This window comes from Protopterus annectens, chromosome 9.part0 (genome assembly GCF_019279795.1).
Source record: "Protopterus annectens isolate FY-2018-M chromosome 9.part0, PAN1.0, whole genome shotgun sequence".
In the NCBI taxonomy this organism is placed as follows: domain Eukaryota; kingdom Metazoa; phylum Chordata; order Ceratodontiformes; family Protopteridae; genus Protopterus; species Protopterus annectens.
Genome location: NC_056743.1, coordinates 1,339,577,773 through 1,339,596,059, shown reverse-complemented (window position 1 = coordinate 1,339,596,059; position 18,287 = coordinate 1,339,577,773). Strand labels below are relative to the sequence as shown.

Below are 18,287 nucleotides of genomic sequence, written 5' to 3'. Positions count from 1 at the left end.
CACAGGCACTGGCCCAGATGCTCCATAGCCCGTCTCAGCAGACGACCGCTATCACTCATCCCCCTGAATTTCCTCCTTCGACTCTCCTCCAGAGTTCGGAGCCGGAGCTTCTCGAACCCTTGACTGTTGGTGCGTCGGAGCCGATGCCACCCCTTTCGGCTCCGTCGTCTTCTACTCCGATTTCCTCCATGATACCTTCCATGGAGGGATCCGGTCGTCGTGACTCCCGCATCGGCTCCGAGGGGGCGAGTGGCATCGGACCCTTGTCCGGCCCCGTTCTCCCTCGGAGCTTGGTAAGTTCGGCACCGACATCGGCCTTGGAGCCTTCTCTTTTGGCGGGGCCGGGAGTTCCTGTTTCTTCGGAGCGGGAGCTCTCTGGCCTCCCTGGAAGGGGAGCCTTTGAGGTGATGAGTGTTCTAGCCCCTCAGCTGAGTCAACAGTCGGTTCCATTAGCTCCCCCCTCCTCGGTGCCTGCTGATGCCTCTTCCCACTCTCTTCTCCCGGACCCAGAGATCCATCGCCCCAGGTTTCCCCACTGGGAAGAACTTCCTCTTCCGAGGTTTCTCCTGATCCTTCAGGGGAACCCCCGCGTAAGAGGACGTGCAAGAGGAAGCACATAGACTCCCCTGAGTCTACTACATCTGATACTGACTTAAATGAGACGGAGCGATCCCCAAAGTCCCCCTCTGAGGATGTCTCCTTTTCAGACATCTTGGAACTCCTTAAACAGAGGGGGAACTGGCCTTCCATTAACCCCTCCGAAGATGAGTCAGTATACCTGGAGGCTTTTGGATCTCGACCTTCCACCTCCTGGGTGTCGCCGCCTTTTGACCCTCTCATGGAAGTGGTGGCTCGAAGGGCGTGCGCGGCCCCGGATTCTGTGGAACCAGTCCCTAGGAGGCCATCTAAATTTATCACGGCCCCAGTAGACAAGCAGTTTCTCACCAAAGGTGTCCCTGTTGATGCCATGGTGGTGGCAGCTGCCACCAAGAAGGAACTTGACGATCCTTCTGTACCTGTCCATCCTCCTAACAAGGAGTCTAGGACCATGGATAGGTACGGTAAGCGGATTTTTTCCTCAGCGACCTTCACTATGCGCACGCTGAATTATCTCTGTCACTTTACCTGGCTTCAGAGAGATATTCTCAAGGAACTAGGTGAGATAGTACAGGATCCGTCAGCTGCCTGGGCTCAAGAAAAAATTACCTCGCAGCTGGGAATCCTAAATTCCTTAACAAACTCCTCCATGCGGCTCATTTCTTATGCGGCCGATGGAGCGAGTAGAGCCGCAGGCACAGGAGTGGCCCTTAGGCGTCAGTCCTGGATGCGGCTTTGCAACTTCGCAGATCCCTTTAAGGCGTCCTTCACAAATACTCCCTTCGACGGTTCGGCTTTGTTTGGACCTCAAGTGAAGGAAACATTGACCAGATGCGAGCAGGATGGCAAGACTCTTTCTGCCGTAGGAGTCCGTTTCTCCACCCTTTCAAGACCTTATCCTAAAGGTCAGAAGGGAGGGAAGATGTGGTTCCGTAAATCTCAGGGAGTCACGCCGGACGCACGTGGTCAGTTTACCCCCAGAGGCAGAGGGGGTAATAACAATAGACGCCGCCCTAGGGGCAGAGGGGGTCCGCAGAATCAGGGTAGCAGAGAGCCTCTCCCTGACAAACCCTTCCAGCATCCCTGAGGTGTTGCCCGACTGTCCACCCTTGGAGGCAGTCGGGGGAAGATTGTCGCTGTACCCAACAGCCTGGCTTTCCCTTTCTCAAGACATTTGGGTACAGTCGATCATATCCGAGGGTTACAAGATTCCCTTCGAAAATTATCCTGTTCCTCAGAAGGTATTCCTCCCAGACGTTGCACCCGGTCTAAGGGAGTTCTCAAAGCTGGAGGTATCAAAACCTCTAGCAAAAAGAGCCATCCAGCCAGTTCCAGCAGACCAAATAGGATCCGGGATCTACTCAAGATTCTTTTTGGTCCCCAAAAAACGGGAGATTGGAGACCAATTCTAGATCTCAGCAGACTAAACAAGTTTGTCAAGAAGGCAAGATTCCGGATGGTCACACTTCAGTCCATTTTACCCTTTTTGGGCAAAGACAACTGGATGTGCTCGGTAGACCTTCAGGATGTGTACTATCACATAAAAATTCACAGGCGCTCCAGAAGGTTTCTCCGCTTTCGGCTGGGGACCAGTCATTTTCAATTCAGAGCCCTGCCCTTTGGTCTCACTACAGCCCCCAGAGTGTTCACCAAATGCATGGCAGCGGTCACGGCTCACCTGAGACGTCAAGGATTCCAGGTGTTTCCGTATCTAGACGACTGTCTCCTCACGGCCACCACCAGGCATCAACTTCTCCAGGCCAGGGACTACACTCTTCATATGTGCAGCCAGTTAGGAATTTCCATAAACTTAGAAAAGTCCTCCTTGTCACCTTGCCAGTCTATTACCTTTATAGGCACAGAACTAGACACTGTTGGGATGTCAGCAAGACTCACAGATCAAAGACTTCTGGACATCCAAAAATATGTTCAGATCATCCTACTCAGCAAAAAGATCAGGGCCACGTTCGTCCTGAAGGTGCTAGGACTTATGGCAGCTGCCATCGTACTTCTTCCTTTGGCTCGCTTCCATATGTGGCTACTGCAATGGATGTTATTCACCCAGTGGTCCTTCCAGCAGCTTCCCATACGCCACGAGATCATCGTGACACAATCTTGCAAGAGTCACCTGACCTAGTGGATTTCTTCCCCACAAGTCCTCCAGGGCAGACCGTTTGTTCCCCCGGCCCCGGTTGCCACAGTCACATCGGATGCCTCCCTGATCGGGTGGGGGGGGCATTATCAGGGCAGGATGGTCCATGGCACTTGGCAACCCTTCGAATACCATCTGCACATAAATGTCCTAGAGATGAGAGCAGTGCTTTTAACGTTGCAAGCCCTCAACGACTTTCTTCCTTTAGGAACTATTGCAGTTCAGACGGACAACATGTCCGTAGTATGGTACATCAACAAACAGGGCGGGACCAAGTCCTATCCACTGTGTCGAGAAGCTCTCAGACTTTGGCAGTGGGCAATCTCCTCTCATCGGTTTCTGATAGCAATGCACATCCCCGGGAAATCCAACTTCATTGCGGACAGATTGAGCAGAGCTATTCTCATGCCTCACGAGTGGTCTCTCAAACAGTCAGTAGTGGAGTAGTGGAGGAGATTTTTCAGAAGTGGGGCTTCCCTTGCTGTGACCTTTTTGCTACACCCCAAAACAGCAAATGCCCAGACTTCTTCTCCCCCCTCTTTCCACTACCAGGCCAAGCCCCCAGAGACGCTCTAACCCAAGTTTGGCCCCGGGGACTTCTTTATGTTTTTCCTCCATTCCGCTTGATACCTCAAGTCATTCAGAAAGCTACCATTTTGAGAGCCAAGTTGATTCTCATTGCCCCTTACTGGCCTCGACAAATTTGGTTCCCGTTCCTTCATCGCCATCTATTGGTACAGCCTTGGCGTCTGGACCCAGTTCCAGATCTTTTGACCCACCAGTCGGGTCATCTGCACCAGGCCATTCGCTCTCTCAACCTCACCGCTTGGTTGCTCCACTTCCTTCATTAGCCAGGCTTCCTATGATTTCTAATCCTGTACGGGATATCATAGTAGCGTCTCTAAAGTCCTCTACCAGAAAGATTTATGCTAGTAAGTGGCAGCGTTTTTCCTTCTGGGCAAAGTCCAGGGACATGGACCCTTTTACTGCCCCAGTTCAATCAGTTTTGGACTTCTTAGCTGAGATTTTTCAGTCGGGTTCTTCTTCGACAGTCAAAGTCCAGCTGGCAGCAATCTCAAATTTTCATGTTGGCTTAGCGGACCAGAACATAATGTCTCACAAGCTTTGTAAAGCCTTTCTCAGGGGTATCTTTCTACTAAAGCCCCCAATTAAAGATCCTCCTCCGCAATGGGACCTGAATTTAGTGCTGACATCCCTAATTCTTCCCCCCTTTGAACCGGCTGCTACATGCTCTTTAAAATTTCTCTCTTGGAAGACAATTTTTCTGGTGGCTATTACTTCAGCTAGGAGAGTGTCTGAACTTCATGCTCTCTGTGTTCGACCTCCCTACTTGGTTTTCCACAAGGATAGAGTATCTCTAAGAACAAATCCATCCTTTTTGCCCAAGGTGGCTTCCCAGACGAATCTTAACCAGTCTATTGATCTTCCAGTATTTTTCCCAAATTATTCGGACAGAGCGGAACAGAAACTGCATTATTTGGATGTTCATCGCCAGCTCAGATACTACTTGGATAGAACTAAACAATTCAGAAAATCTGATCAGCTTTTTCTTTCTTATGCAGAAAACAGAAAAGGTCTCGGTCTCCAAGGTGACCTTATCGAAATGGCTCTCTTCCACTATTTCCCATGTTTATCTCCTTAGGGGCAAAGAATTGCCCTCTAAACCTAAGGCACATTCTACTAGAGGCCTAGCCACATCTACAGCCTTTCAGGCTAGGCTACCTATTGACACCATTTGTGCAGCAGCCACTTGGGCCACGCCTCATACCTTTGTCTCACATTACAAATTGGACCTGGCCTCCAGAGACAGAGCTAGGTTTGGTTCCACAGTTCTCAAGAATCTGTTCCATTGAGCCACCCAGGATAGAGGTGCTAGGGACGCGGTCCCATCCAGCAAGAATGAAGGCGAGTTTGACAACTTAACATTAAGAAGTTATGTACCTACCATAACATTCCATGTTAGTTGTCTTCTCTCGCCTTCTTTCTTGCGTCCCTCCCTCCTTTCCCCCTAGCCTGGACAGACCTTGAAGTTGTACTCTTCTCTGGGGACGAGTTTATTCTTCCTATGGACTCCAGTTGTGAGTGGTCACTAGTTTACTAGTTCCCCTGTGTTGTGTTTACACATTTGGTTACTTTCTTCTCCTTCTGTTGGAAGAAGATAATGGGCATATTTCTATAGCTACCAAATGAGATCTGGGTAGTCACGCCTTGCATCATGGGATATAGGGTTGCCTCGAGCTGATAAAATTAGCTCTCGAGCTTAGCAAGTGCCGAGTCGGAGCCGAGGATCGGCTCCGAACCCATCCAACAAGAAAGAAGGCGAGAGAAGACAGCTAACATGGAACGTTATGGTAGGTACATAACTTCTTATTTTTAAACTCATGCCATGTTATATAAATACTCCCTAATTTTACCTTTAGCATTCTGCGGTTGTTCTGCAAGATTACTGTTCTTCTGCAGTACTTCAACCTTTGTTAACCCTCTAAATAATTTCAAAAAACCAAGAAAACAACCACAAACTTCCGAAAAAGACAAAGATGAGCTGGAAACCGCACCCAATCCAGGAACTTTATTAGATCAAATAACTTTAGCTACACGCTTTCGGAAGGTACACTGACCCTCCTTCCTCAGAAGACAAACCATCAGAGAGTTTAAACCAGGCTTAAATACATCGCCTGGTTACCATTTCGTGACGTTTCAGTTACTGAAATAAGTGACACCTTATTTTTAGTAGCAATCAAGCTAAATAAATTAAAGTGAATTAGCATAACAAACAATAAAAGAATCAAGAAAATTAAAACAATTCACTGAAATTCACAAAACATTATCTAAGTCGCAAAGCAATACTATGTGAAGGATTCAGTATTGTGTAAAAGATTCAGTAAACCAACCATAACTTTACATTAAAAAACACATAAAAAACTTTAAAAATTTTAAAAATTGTTTAAAAATATAAGTATACTTTGCATATTTGCGATAGTGGAAGTACATATCACCTCCTTAGGGCTAAATACTTTAGTAAACAACCTATAGACACGTGGTCATTAAGCCCAGGGCAGATATAGGAGGCTGTGCGTATCTGCCAACTTAATTCTTCTATCTCAAGCTGTGTCTGCCAAGGGCCACCCCTGCTATCAACTGTCATTTGTTTAAGTATGGTAAATTTAAAAACATGATCATTGTGGTAACACCACCCCACTAGTATGGCAATTGGCTTTTTCTCTAATACTACACAAGTAGTCGCCCAACTTAACCCGTATCCTGCTACTAGATTTTTATGCACATATAGTATAAATCATTTACAAATTAGGAAAGTTTTAAATAAAAACTGGGCGTTTATTCGAGAGGACACTCATATTACCAATAAATTAGGCGAAAAACCTTTGATTACTTTTAGAAAAGGTAAAAGTTTAAAAACACTCTTGGAGTCAGGCTCAGCAAAAAGTTTTTGCATTAGTAAAGGTATTAGTAAATGTGGAAGTTGCAAATAATGTAAGTTTATTTGTACAGATTCATGGGTTAAGTTGGGCGACTACTTGTGTAGTATTAGAGAAAAAGCCAATTGCCATACTAGTGGTGTGGTGTATGCTGCTATGTGTCAAGCATGTGCCGCCTACTATGTAGGCAAAACGGAGAGGAAGCTCAAGAAATGTATATATGAGCACCAATATGCAATAGCTAGACAAGACCAGTCAAATGCCCTTGCTAAACATATTATGTTACACAATGATCATGTTTTTAAATTTACCATACTTAAACAAATGGCAGTTGATAGCAGGGGTGGCCCTTGGCAGACACAGCTTGAGATAGAAGAATTAAGTTGGCAGATACGCACAGCCTCCTATATCTGCCCTGGGCTTAACGACCATGTGTCTATAGGTTGTTTACTAAAGTATTTAGCCCTAAAGAGGTGATATGTACTTCCACTATCGCAAATATGCGAAGTATACTTATATTTTTAAACAATTTTAAACATTTTTAAAGTTTTTTATGTGTTTTTTAATGTAAAGTTATGGCTGGTTTACTGAATCTTTTACACAATACTGAATCCTTCACATAGTATTGCTTTGCGACTTAGATAATGATGTTTTGTGAATTTCAGTGAATTGTTTTAATTTTCTTGATTCTTTTATTGTTTGTTATGCTAATTCACTTTAATTTATTTAGCTTGATTGCTACTAAAAATAAGGTGTCACTTATTTCAGTAACTGAAACGTCACGAAATGGTAACCAGGCGATGTATTTAAGCCTGGTTTAAACTCTCTAACGGTTTTGTCTTCTGAGGAAGGAGGGTCAGTGTACCTTCCGAAAGCGTGTAGCTAAAGTTATTTGATCTAAGAAAGTTCCTGGATTGGGTGCGGTTTCCAGCTCATCTTTGCCTCTAAATAATTTCTTTTATTTCTTTCCCATATCTATTTTCTCTTATTTTTATCCTGTTTTTAAACTTCATTTTTATTTTATCCAGTTCAGGTAGTTATCCTTTCTGTCTCTCCTATTAACCCTTGCATCATTGCCTCTTTTCATTCCTTAAACTCCACTGTTTTACCAGATAAGTAGAAAACACTAGTGTTTTATTTTTCCATCATTACTTTACAGCTTTATCTTAGTTTGTCTTGGTACATGATGTGATATATAGTTATTAGTTGTGTCTCAAAGCTTTCAATTAAGTACATGTTTTCCTGCAAGTATATTGTCTGTGCAGCCTAAGTAACCGAGTTGTTGCATCATGGGACAATCATATGTAAATTATACCCCAGTTCCTGCTACTGAATTCACATTTTCTGTACCAAATATTCTCACTTACTTCTTTATACATCTATCCTTTTTTGTTATTGTCCTTCTGGGTCCCCTAATACATCCTCACTATTGCAAGCCAGGTTCCAGTCCCCACCCATAAATAATAATCCCTACTAAAAGCTTATTATTTCTACCCAAAATCTCCAAAGCCCCATAGTAGTAGTTTAATGTAGAATGCAAATATGTGCCAGTGTAATCCTCCTCCTCTTCCAATAACTTCTTAAACACAAATCTGTTATTGTCTTTTCACCATCGTATGTTACTATTGGAGTCCTTTTTGTATCAGTATTATTAGTCCCCTTTTCCTTTCTCCATTATATTCTGCGCAGTGCCATTACTAAAAACTTATCTTTGTCAAATTCAAATTCTTATTTCTATCCATATTTCCTTCCTGTAACATTGCTATTTACACCAAATATTACTTAATGTAATTCAGTAGTCTTTGCTTTTGTCTACCTGTAAGGCCATTTTCGTTGCATGTTATTCCGACAAAAAGTTACTACTTTCACCTCTTGTACATATTATACATTTCCAGTCTGCAGATTACATACACACATGATTTGGCAGACTGGTCTTCTGTGTAGTTGCCACTTTGAACCTCTCACATTGTTTTTGCTTCAGTAAAAAACACTTAAAAAATGTTTTTAACTCTCATCTTACACGCACAACATTGTATGCTTTACAAAAATGAAGCCAACCCCTCCAAATAGGAGCAGTTCCCCCAAATTGATGGCTGCTCTCACATGTATTACATATTCAAAAGTTAAGGTTAACCACACTAAATTACAAGTTAGAATCCATGTTCACAATTACATAGACTGCTGTTTGTTCCTGTCTTATCTCTGTTCCTCTCCCAGATGTGAAAAACAGCTTGCATGCTTTCAATAAACATTAACTTTTATTCCTAAGAAAATGTGCACTGGCTGCCTTTAAACAAACTAAACTGCATCCTGTTATGTTTAATGCATTAAGATAATAAGGCAGCTGTTGAGGCAACGTCTTGTATAATTTAGTTAAAAGTTTCAAACTTGACTTTTTTTTCAGTGAACTGCTTGCCAACTTACCTTTTAAATGTTAGTTACATTGTATGTTATATATTTCGCACATAATGCACTGTTCAGATCTCTCATAGTTACTAGCTTGCATCTGCAGGCTGTTTTGTGTCCAAATAAAAGGATGTTTTAATGGAACAAATAGCTAGTAACTTTGCATATGCAAGAAAGATCTACCATTTTTTTGACATTCATCATTTTTCTTGTTTTTCAAGCCTGTTTGCGTAAAAAAATCTTGTCTATAGCCTAAGCTAGAGACATCAGTCTGGATATTAAGGAAACTCATCCACGAGCGAATAAGTAAATAAGAATTTTTTAAACTAAATACATTTGGTATTCCTCCTGAAGAGAGGATTGCTGCAAGGCTCACCATGGAGATTACTTTTTTGTACTATCCAGTTTTAGGAATCCTCTGTAAAAACAGAGAAAATTATTATCTTTTAATTCTGCATACAATAAGTACATAAGTACAATTTTACACCACAAAATTACAATTTTGTATAAACTTTAATTTGTATTTTTTCAGGCTTTCCCGCCTTGTAACAGTGTAAAGTCTGGATGTGTTACAACTAAGAAAATCTGACTTTTAATATTGAAAGGAAATACAACAATCACTGAGAACTCCCCTACCTCTCTATTCAAAATACTTCTGACTGCATACTAGCGATAACTGCTTTGAAATAAACCTTGCAATTTGCATTATGAATGTTTGTACAACTACTGATCAGAACAAAAGCTGTTTTGTTTGCAGTTACTTCTGTAGTCATTTCAGTGTTGTTGTTGTTTTGTCTTTCGGCTTTTCCCAGTTAGGGGTCGCCACAGCGGAACTTCAGTCCGCTAATGATTGGCAGTTGGATTTTATGGTGTCGAGTTGCCAGCCCGATGCCCAACCTTCAACGAAGGCATGCCCATTCAACGCATGTCTTTCGAATGCCCACTCGACCGTGAGGAGGGCATGCAGACTCCACACAGAAGGCACTCCCAACGCAAGCTGAGAATCGAACGGGAGAACCTCTTGCTGTGAGGCAACAACGCTACCATTGCACCACCGCGGTATTCTCATTCTAAATATTAATGACAGCATGTGAGGTTTATGCTTTACAGTTATCTACCAGTTTAACACTGTCTGTAAGTTCCAAACTTTTTCAGCCACATCTTCATTTAGAACCATATTTATATCTAATGGGATTGATGCTTTGTGGTTCTCCCATTTTCTTCATTAATTTGGCATTGTTGCTTGTCGATCATCTTGATCTCATAACACCAGTATCTGGTTCACGTTCAAGATTATCCTGTTCCCTCTGGACAACTCATTGTCTTTTTTCTGTCACTGTAGCATGTATCTTTGAAAGAGTGGAAAAGGTTTCATTGGGAAATAACTCTGCGAGCTTTGTTAATCTCAAACCTGCCTCTCGGCATTCTATAATTGCCTGAATAAACTTGCTTGCCTTCTGCCTGTTCAGCAACTTCTCATTTTTCATAATTACTGTACTGTCGCAAATTTTTAATATCTTTCTTTTTTACCACAGTTTTGATAGGGAACAGTTCTTTCTGCTGGTATGACTGCATTTCTATTAAAGTAGGTCTTTGCTGCTTTCATATGGGCAGATTTGGAGCATACACACAATCTGCCCCTTTCAAATAACAAATCCTGCTGTTAAACACCAGTTGCCTTTTTTTTAATTTCATAAAATAAATACAGTCTACTCTTACAAGTTCCTCTGGTATAGATAAAAGACTCTCAGATTTTATCTGTCATCTGTCTTTTTACTGTAGTTTTCAACCAGTTCTTCCTTAAAAGCCTAATTTTCAGCAAGTGTTCATTTTAACCTCTGTTTTCTGCAGTTTTATCAGATTACTTGAATATCTGCTCAAAGCTTCTAGTATTCCAAGTCTTTTGTCATTTGATGTTATATATTCCTCCATTATCTCACTTATTTTAAACACTTCTGAAAGCATCTAATTTATTTTTCCTGTAAATTACTGGAATCTGTCTCCTGTACTAGAGCCAAAACTTGAACTGCTTCTTGCTAATGAGCAGCAAATTTCTAACCAATTAGAGCTTTGTCTTTTTTGGTTGATTTTCTCTTACTTTACGCAATTTCTTCTTTGCTGGAAGCCAGGCAGTGTAACTAACCTGCTACTGAACTGTATTTTAATTAATAACTTTTACTGGATTTTTAATAGTTTCTTGTTTTTCATCCCAAGGGAGTTCTTGTCAATGTATTGCCAGTATACAGACATCTTGGAAGTCTTGTTGGTCAGTGCTGAGTCTTATATTCCTGTTGCACTTGAAGTGCAATTTGTGAGGTGGACATTTGGTTAGGGTATTTCGCTCCCCTCTCCCAGGGAAAGAAAATCATCCCGAAGCTGCTTAGCCCCTGAAATGTGTTTTACGTTTGAGGAACATATGATTTTGTTGATTCCTCTTCCCCAGTCCTTGAAAAAATACTGGCTTTATTCTTTGTTTGATTTTTGTTACAACAAACTGAAATTGATATCCAAGTTGTGTGACCTGGGTGTGGTTATTTTTGACAGGCTGGTGTTAAGGGAACCAAACTCAGTGACTGTCATATCCTCTTGTTTCCATCTTGGAAATATTGCTGTCATCAAGTTTCTTATTCCACTCTAGTATCTCCATAATCTGGTACATGCTCTAGTCTCTTCCCAGCTGGATAACTGCAAATCTCTGTACCCGAAGCTTCCTGATTCAGTGTTTGATTTGCACCTTTTGCAAAAATGTGCAACTCGTGTATTTTTAGGGTATTAAATTGCCACTGTATTACACCAGTTGTGACGGGTCCCCAGTTCAGCAAAACGTTTCTTGCATAAACTTGTAATCATGATTTACTTGGCCCTATTTGGCTTGCCAAACTGTTTTTTACTGACCTTGTTTTTGCTCTCTGCTTCCCTGTGGCTGTTAGTTATTCAAAAGTTTGGCTCAAATCTGCCAGAGTTCAAGCATTTGTATACCACAGTCTGCTTCTGTGGAACTTACTGCCTTGTTGGCTGAGAAGGTGTCCAGCACTGGGCAGATTGAAATGCTGCCTAAAGCCACATCTGTTCATTGCAGCTTTAAGAATAATTTTTATTTCTTGATTGTGACCCACTCTATAAACCATTTGTCTTGCTTTGTGTAGTTTTACTTAAATTCTGTTTCATTACTTTTACTGCCTGTATATTCATGTGTAATCTTTCTTCTCTCTGTTCCTTACTTATTTGAATTTTGTTGTACATATTTTAGGTTAAAACAGCTGAATAAACTCGTACCAGCTCTCTGGCTTAGAAGGTTAAACCCCTGATTATGTTACAGGTGACCAGAGGTGATTAGCAGCTCTTGTGTCTGTAGTAACTGGCCAAGGAGGATAGGAGTAAGATACCACCCTTCCTGAGGGCTCAGGCGTACAACTTTGGTAACACCTACTGGGAGTGGTAGGTGTTTCATCCATGAGATAAGGGTCTAAAAAGCCTGAGCTGTCATGATGCACTCATGCCTGTGAGCTGAGATTTCCTTGCAGGGCAGCAGTTATGGAACTCGGTGAGCTGCCAGTAGTAAAGGAGGAATCTCTACCTGGGGAGAGAGTTTAAGTTGCCCTGGAGGACCAGCTAGATGTCTGCTCTTTACCACCTAACTTTCACTGCCAAGGAATGCATTTGCCAGTAGTGCTTTCTGGGCAGGAATGAATGGGCCATAGTACTCCCTTCTCAGCTGTGACCGTCTGTCCCCATAGACCAAATGGGATGATTACGTGCCGGAGCCATTTGGTGAGCTCCTGCAGGGTAAGGAAAAAACAATTGAATAAACTCAAAGGTGAACTTAGTGCTTAACTTAAGGCAAAATAGTTTGTGAATGTAAATTTGTCCAAGTGTTCCACTGGTCTGATCCTGTTTTCTGTATTGGTTTCTTTTTTCATATGTAGCTGCCAGCCTTGCACTGGGATTGAACGGAGTGTTTACCAACAGTGTGAAACTTCTGGTGGGGAGGTAAGTTCACTTAACCATTATACAGTATTGATACATGAAGTACTAGTTTTCATTTTTTGTGAAGGTACGACAGTTGTGTAAGATGTGGGGAGACAGTAAAAATACATTGTCAGCTGTCAATGTAGAGGGTTAAGGCTGTGAGCTTTTAACCTGCTTCCTGTGGTTCAGCCTCCATTTACCTACTGTATGACTCTGAGTAAGTCATTTAACTAGACAGGCTGAGTATAAAAAAATGTGATGTTATAAAGCACAACTGGAACGTTTTAACGAGTGAAGAATGAGGAAAATAGTGGGTGACACCATGTTTTGCATTCAGAATGCTAAATTGTTAAAACATAGACTTTGCTGTGATCAAGGAGATGGACACACAGGGCTACTTCCTGTATTAAGAAAAAAAGGCACCTAGCCTTGCAATAGGTATAATGTTTGTAAATTTATAGATACTGGCAATAGATTTCAACATCCAGTAACAGGGAGAATATATAAGTTGAGAAGATGTGCTTGTTGCTGCACAAAAAATATTGTTTGTTTACCCTCTTACCAAAAATGCAAAGGATTTTATGTGGGCAAAAGCAACAGAACTTTGAAAGAATGCATAGTATAGCATCTTAGTAATATAAGATGTGGTAAACAGAGTAATGGGTTGGTTAAACATTTGCTAAACAACCCAAGACACATTTTTTTATTTATGGTGCTACAAGTAGTGAACGAAAGCCCAAGAGGAGGGGATTTGACAAATAAAACTGAATTAGCTGAACTTCATTGGATAATAACAATGCAAGTAGAGAAAGAGCCAGGAATTAATTACAATGTTTCATTGAAGCCAGCCCTGAAAGGGCGGAAGTTGCTATGCTAATTGGCTATACTTGATATGAATGAGTTCAAAACTAGAGGTTTTAAGTGTTTTTAAAGATCTGAAGAGGGGCAAGTCCCAAAAGCACTCATCGTTTAATAAACCTGATTTTTATGCCTAGTACCATGGTTATTTCTCATTTCCAGTTTGGTTGTTATTTTGTGAGTGAGTGTGTGTGTGAGTGTGTGAGTGTGTGTGTGTGTGTGTGTGTGTGTGTGTGTGTGTGTGTGTGTGTGTGTATAAAAAAAAAAAATATATATATATAGGTTTACTATGGGAATTTCGAATCAACCGGTCGATCACATACAATGTCGACCTAAAATGTTGAGTCTGAAATTCCGAATAGTAAACCACAACGAAACTGAATCCAGGGTTTGATGTGTTCGACATAAAAGAAGGTGACGTCACTCACCTTCTGCTATGCACAGTAATGCACCTTTGAACTCTACATTCAATGGTACGTTAATACTACTTTTTTGCAGGGGGGCTATGCCCCTTGCAGCCCCCATGTGATGAGCTGCGCCCCCCCCACACCACCTGCATATTAAATATACCAACTCCGAGATCGCACTATAATGAGGTAATGGGAAAATTCCCTGTTCCTCACTGAGGCATGACTTCTACAGTCTCAGCATGTCGCTTACCAAATGGTTGAGTGTACCATGCAACTCTACTAAACTTAGTCGACCTCTGTTGGTTCGATCTCCTGCACCTTGGAAATCGTAACTTTGACCATCGGCTGTTTGAATGACTGCCATTTGAGTAAGTCATGGTAAACCATACATAGTATCAGGGTGCTTCCCTCATTTGGCTGACTGTTATTAATCCCTATATGCTCTTGCCTACCGATATCTGGCTTGTCCACAATTACTACTGCATGCGAAACCCTGTTTGTCCGACCAGACCATTGTGCTTATCGGACCAAATCTAAATTGTTTTATTGATTTAAATGCATGGCTGATCAGGAGACAAGGTTTTTGCTATGCCAAATGATAGAAGTGAAAGGCACTGGTAAAACATTAGCATGCCAGGTGCCATTGCAGCGCTTAACTTTTTAATCAGCACAGCGCATTCATTGCTGGCCATAAGAATTCTTCTGCATTCATAAATTGACTACTCGCCAACTAATAGCCACATTGAATTAGGGGAATTAATTTGTATTTAGCCCTTGCTATAGTACGTGGAGCGCAGACCCTTATCTGGTCTGCTCCCTTCTAGCTCCTTTTACCTTATCCAGCAATGCCACCTAGTGGTCTTAAGGGCACATACAGTGCATTTTACTCAGCCACAACTCAAATATTAAGCAATGTATACATACTATACTATGAAGCAACTATATACCTCCTCCTCCACCTGATAGATATTTTTAAAACTATACCACAACCTACTGTTATGCTTCTTTGTTACTTGCTTACTTACCGCAACCTACTGATGTCCTTCAAGGATGCATCTGCAGTCCTTACAAATGGGTTGTCCTGTCGTCAGGCAGCCCTTCGGTCGGCCGGATTCCAAAGTCTGGGTCTGGCTTCGGCTGGTGTCGCACTTCACCCGACGTCATAGCTGCAGTTTTTCGGGTATAAAGGCATCAGCCGACGCCATCTTCCTCCGTCTTTCTTGCCGTGGCGCCAAGCAGAAGCTGTTCGCAAGTGCCGGTCGGTCAGAACCAGAGATTTCATACGAATACTACAAGACTTCTAAAAGCTAAGTACCCGTTGGGGACTCTTTCTTGCCTCAGCCGATGTCAGAAAAAGTGAATAACTGTTTAACTTGTGGGAAACAAATACCTCATAAAGATTTCCACTCTTACTGCTTACCTTGTTTAGGCCCAGACCACGGCGTAGCAGCTTGTCTAGCCTGTGCTTCTTTTAACCGACGGACGCTAGACGCCTGTCAGAATTTGCAGAACAGTTTTTCGACTCTGAATTTGCTTATATCATGCTGTCGGACCTCCGACTTCACAAATTACCAAAAGCGCGAAAAGGACCGACACTCGCGGTCCGCGGTTTCGGCGAAACCGCTGTTAAGCCAACCACGAGTGTCTCGGTTTCGCTGAAACCGAGCAAGCGGTTCTTCCCGGCCGAAAACATGCCTTCTACCGAGGCCTCTTCTAGCCTGGTGGAATCGGCTTCTGAAATCCAACCTTCTGTTGCGGTTTCTCAGGAATTATCAGACACTATTCCCTTGGATATTTCAACCCCTGCACGTGGAGCTGCTAGGCCTCCTGCAGCCATGTCTATTAAGGCCTTTGCCAGGGCTAAAGCAGCTAAAGCTTCAAAAGCGGTGCCTGTTAAACCCCCTCTCACAGTCCCAGCTCCAGTTCCCATATGCTTTCTTTGGCTGAGGATCTCATTTCTTTAATTGTGGCTCCCAGCCTCATCCAGACAGGGCCTCTCATCCACCTCCAGAGAAGAGGCCTAGAGCAGAGCCCCTGAACCAGTATCCACAGATGACTCCTCTGATGACTCAGAACATACAGACCCTCCTGAGGCTCCTTATTCCCCTTACGAAGACTCTGATGCTGAAGAGTCCATTCCTTCAGCCTCTCCACCTGAGGAATTTTCCTTTGGGGAAACCTTGCATGCTATGAGGGAACAATTTCAGTGGCAGGGGCAAGATTTCTCAGACTCCAGAAAAAGGCTTAGAACCTTTCTACATTTGCCACAGCATAGGCCTTTAGCTATACCTCCAGTTCTTTCTGTTGTAGATGATGCATTTAATGATGCTTGCACTGCTCCTGATTTATTACCTCCGGCCCCTGCTAAGCCCAATAGGTTCTACAGGGTCCCGGACACTCATCACCATTTATACAAGGCTCCTTTTGCAGATCCAGAGACTATCTCCCAGGGTCCTAAAGCTGTAGCAACTACATCTGCTAAAACCCCCCTCCCCTCTGAAAGGGAATCCAGATCCTTAGAGAGATGGGGTAAAAAAGTTTACACTTCTGCTACTTTGTCAGCTAGAGCTTTGAACTGCCAATTCCATATGATTCAATATCAAGAGTTTATGCTTGACCAGTTAACTAAAAAGCTGTCCTCTGAAGAATCTCTAGATAAAAAATATGTTCAGGAAATGGTATATAACATACAGCAGGTTAGTAACCATTCTTTAAAATGTGGCTATGATGCACTGGAGGCTTCCTTTAGATCAGCCATGACTGGCACAGTTATCCGGAGACATGCATGGTTGAAAGAGCAGGCATTACCAGACCATGTCAAATCTAAGCTTTTGGATGCACCCATGGACAAGGTCAATTTATTTGGTTTCCCCTGCACAGCAGGTACTAAAGAAGATGGAAGAGAAGGCGAAATCTGTACAAACAGTGAAAGATTTCTTACAGGTTCAACCTCCAAGGTTTAGCAGGAACTGGCTCTCCAAAATTGGTCCTTTCCAGACTCCTCTAAGACACAGAGAGGCAGGAATAGGCTCAAGAGGCAGAAACCAATCCAGGGGTGCCTACAGGGGACGCCAGTGGCAAGGTAACAACCAGCGAGGCACGGACGCAGCGACCACCACTACAACAACACAATCACAGTGACTTGGATGTGGCACCACCTACCAGGGAACAACTGGAAGCACCCTTAGGCGGAAAGCTAACTTTATTTTCAAAGAACTGGCATTGCATCACAAGGGAAAATGGATTTTGCAAACTATAGACCAAGGTTACAGGTTCCATTTCCATACTCTACCAGGAAAGAGAGGAATGCCAAACCTACCACCTACTCAAAGGGCAGAAGCTCTAAAGCAAATATCTCAATTATTAAGAATGAGAGCTGTGGAAAAGGTACCATCTATGGAGCAAGGAAAGGGATTTTACTCCAGACTCTTCCTGGTACCAAGAAAAGAGAACAAATGGAGGCCTATTCTCGACCTGTCCACTTTAAACACATTCCTCATTGTTCCAAAATTCAAAATGCTGACCCTACAGCAGCTTCTTCCCATGCTGGGGCAAGGAGTCTTGGCTGGTAACTCTAGATCTCAAGGAGGCATACCTGCACGTCCCCATACGACCAATTTGCAGAAGATACCTCAGATTTCTTGCAGGATCAGAGCATTATCAATTCTCAGCATTGCCCTTTGGCTTATCTACTGCGCCCAGAGTGTTCACGAAATGCCTGGCATTAGTAATTGCTCATTGCAGACTTCAGGGGATCCAAATTTATCCCTACCTGGACGACTGCCTGATTCAAGCGGACAACAAAAGCAAACTAACAGAAGACTTACAAAGAGTCATTTACCTACTGCAAGCCCTGGGATATACAGTCAATATAAAAAAGTCAAGGCTGACTCCATCCCAAAGACTAACTTTTCTGGGTGCAGAGCTGGACACATCAAAACAAATGGCATTCCTAACTGCAGAAAAGCAAGAGCAACTACCTCTCTACTTCTTGGCATTAACAAAGCAGAACCATCTAACTGCAAGAAAAGTACTGCAAGCCCCTAGGCTTCATGGCATCCTGCATAATTCTGGTCCCTCATGCCAGACTGCATATGAGAAAGCTACAGTGGTACCTAAAGAATTTGTGGTCCCAACACAAGCACAGCCTAGAAGCCAAAATTCCAATAATCCCATGCCTGAAACAAGAGTTCCTATGGTGGGCTCAGGCCTGTCAATCAAACAAAGGATTGCCCTTCTGCAACAGTCAACCAAGCCAAACCATCACGACAGATGCCTCAGACCTCGGTTGGGGCACACATGCTGGACAAGTGCATACAAGGCTTATGGACTCAAGACCAGCTGCGCCTGCACATAAATCTAAAGGAAATGCTGGCAGTAAAATTGGCAATCCAGTCATTCAGACCATTTCTCCAAGAAGGTCAGTTGATAAGGACA

The 18,287-nt window shown here is 42.8% G+C and overlaps 1 protein-coding gene across 1 annotated transcript in view; it reads left to right on the top strand.

Annotated features, from left to right (window-relative positions):
* PLPP5 (phospholipid phosphatase 5) overlaps positions 1 to 18,287 on the top strand; it is a gene marked incomplete in the record, with an annotated part of 361,831 nt that overhangs the window by 201,013 nt on the left and 142,531 nt on the right. The window contains 1 exon segment of the mRNA XM_044084318.1: positions 12,540 to 12,603. Within this exon segment, the coding sequence (XP_043940253.1) occupies positions 12,540 to 12,603 (64 nt within the window).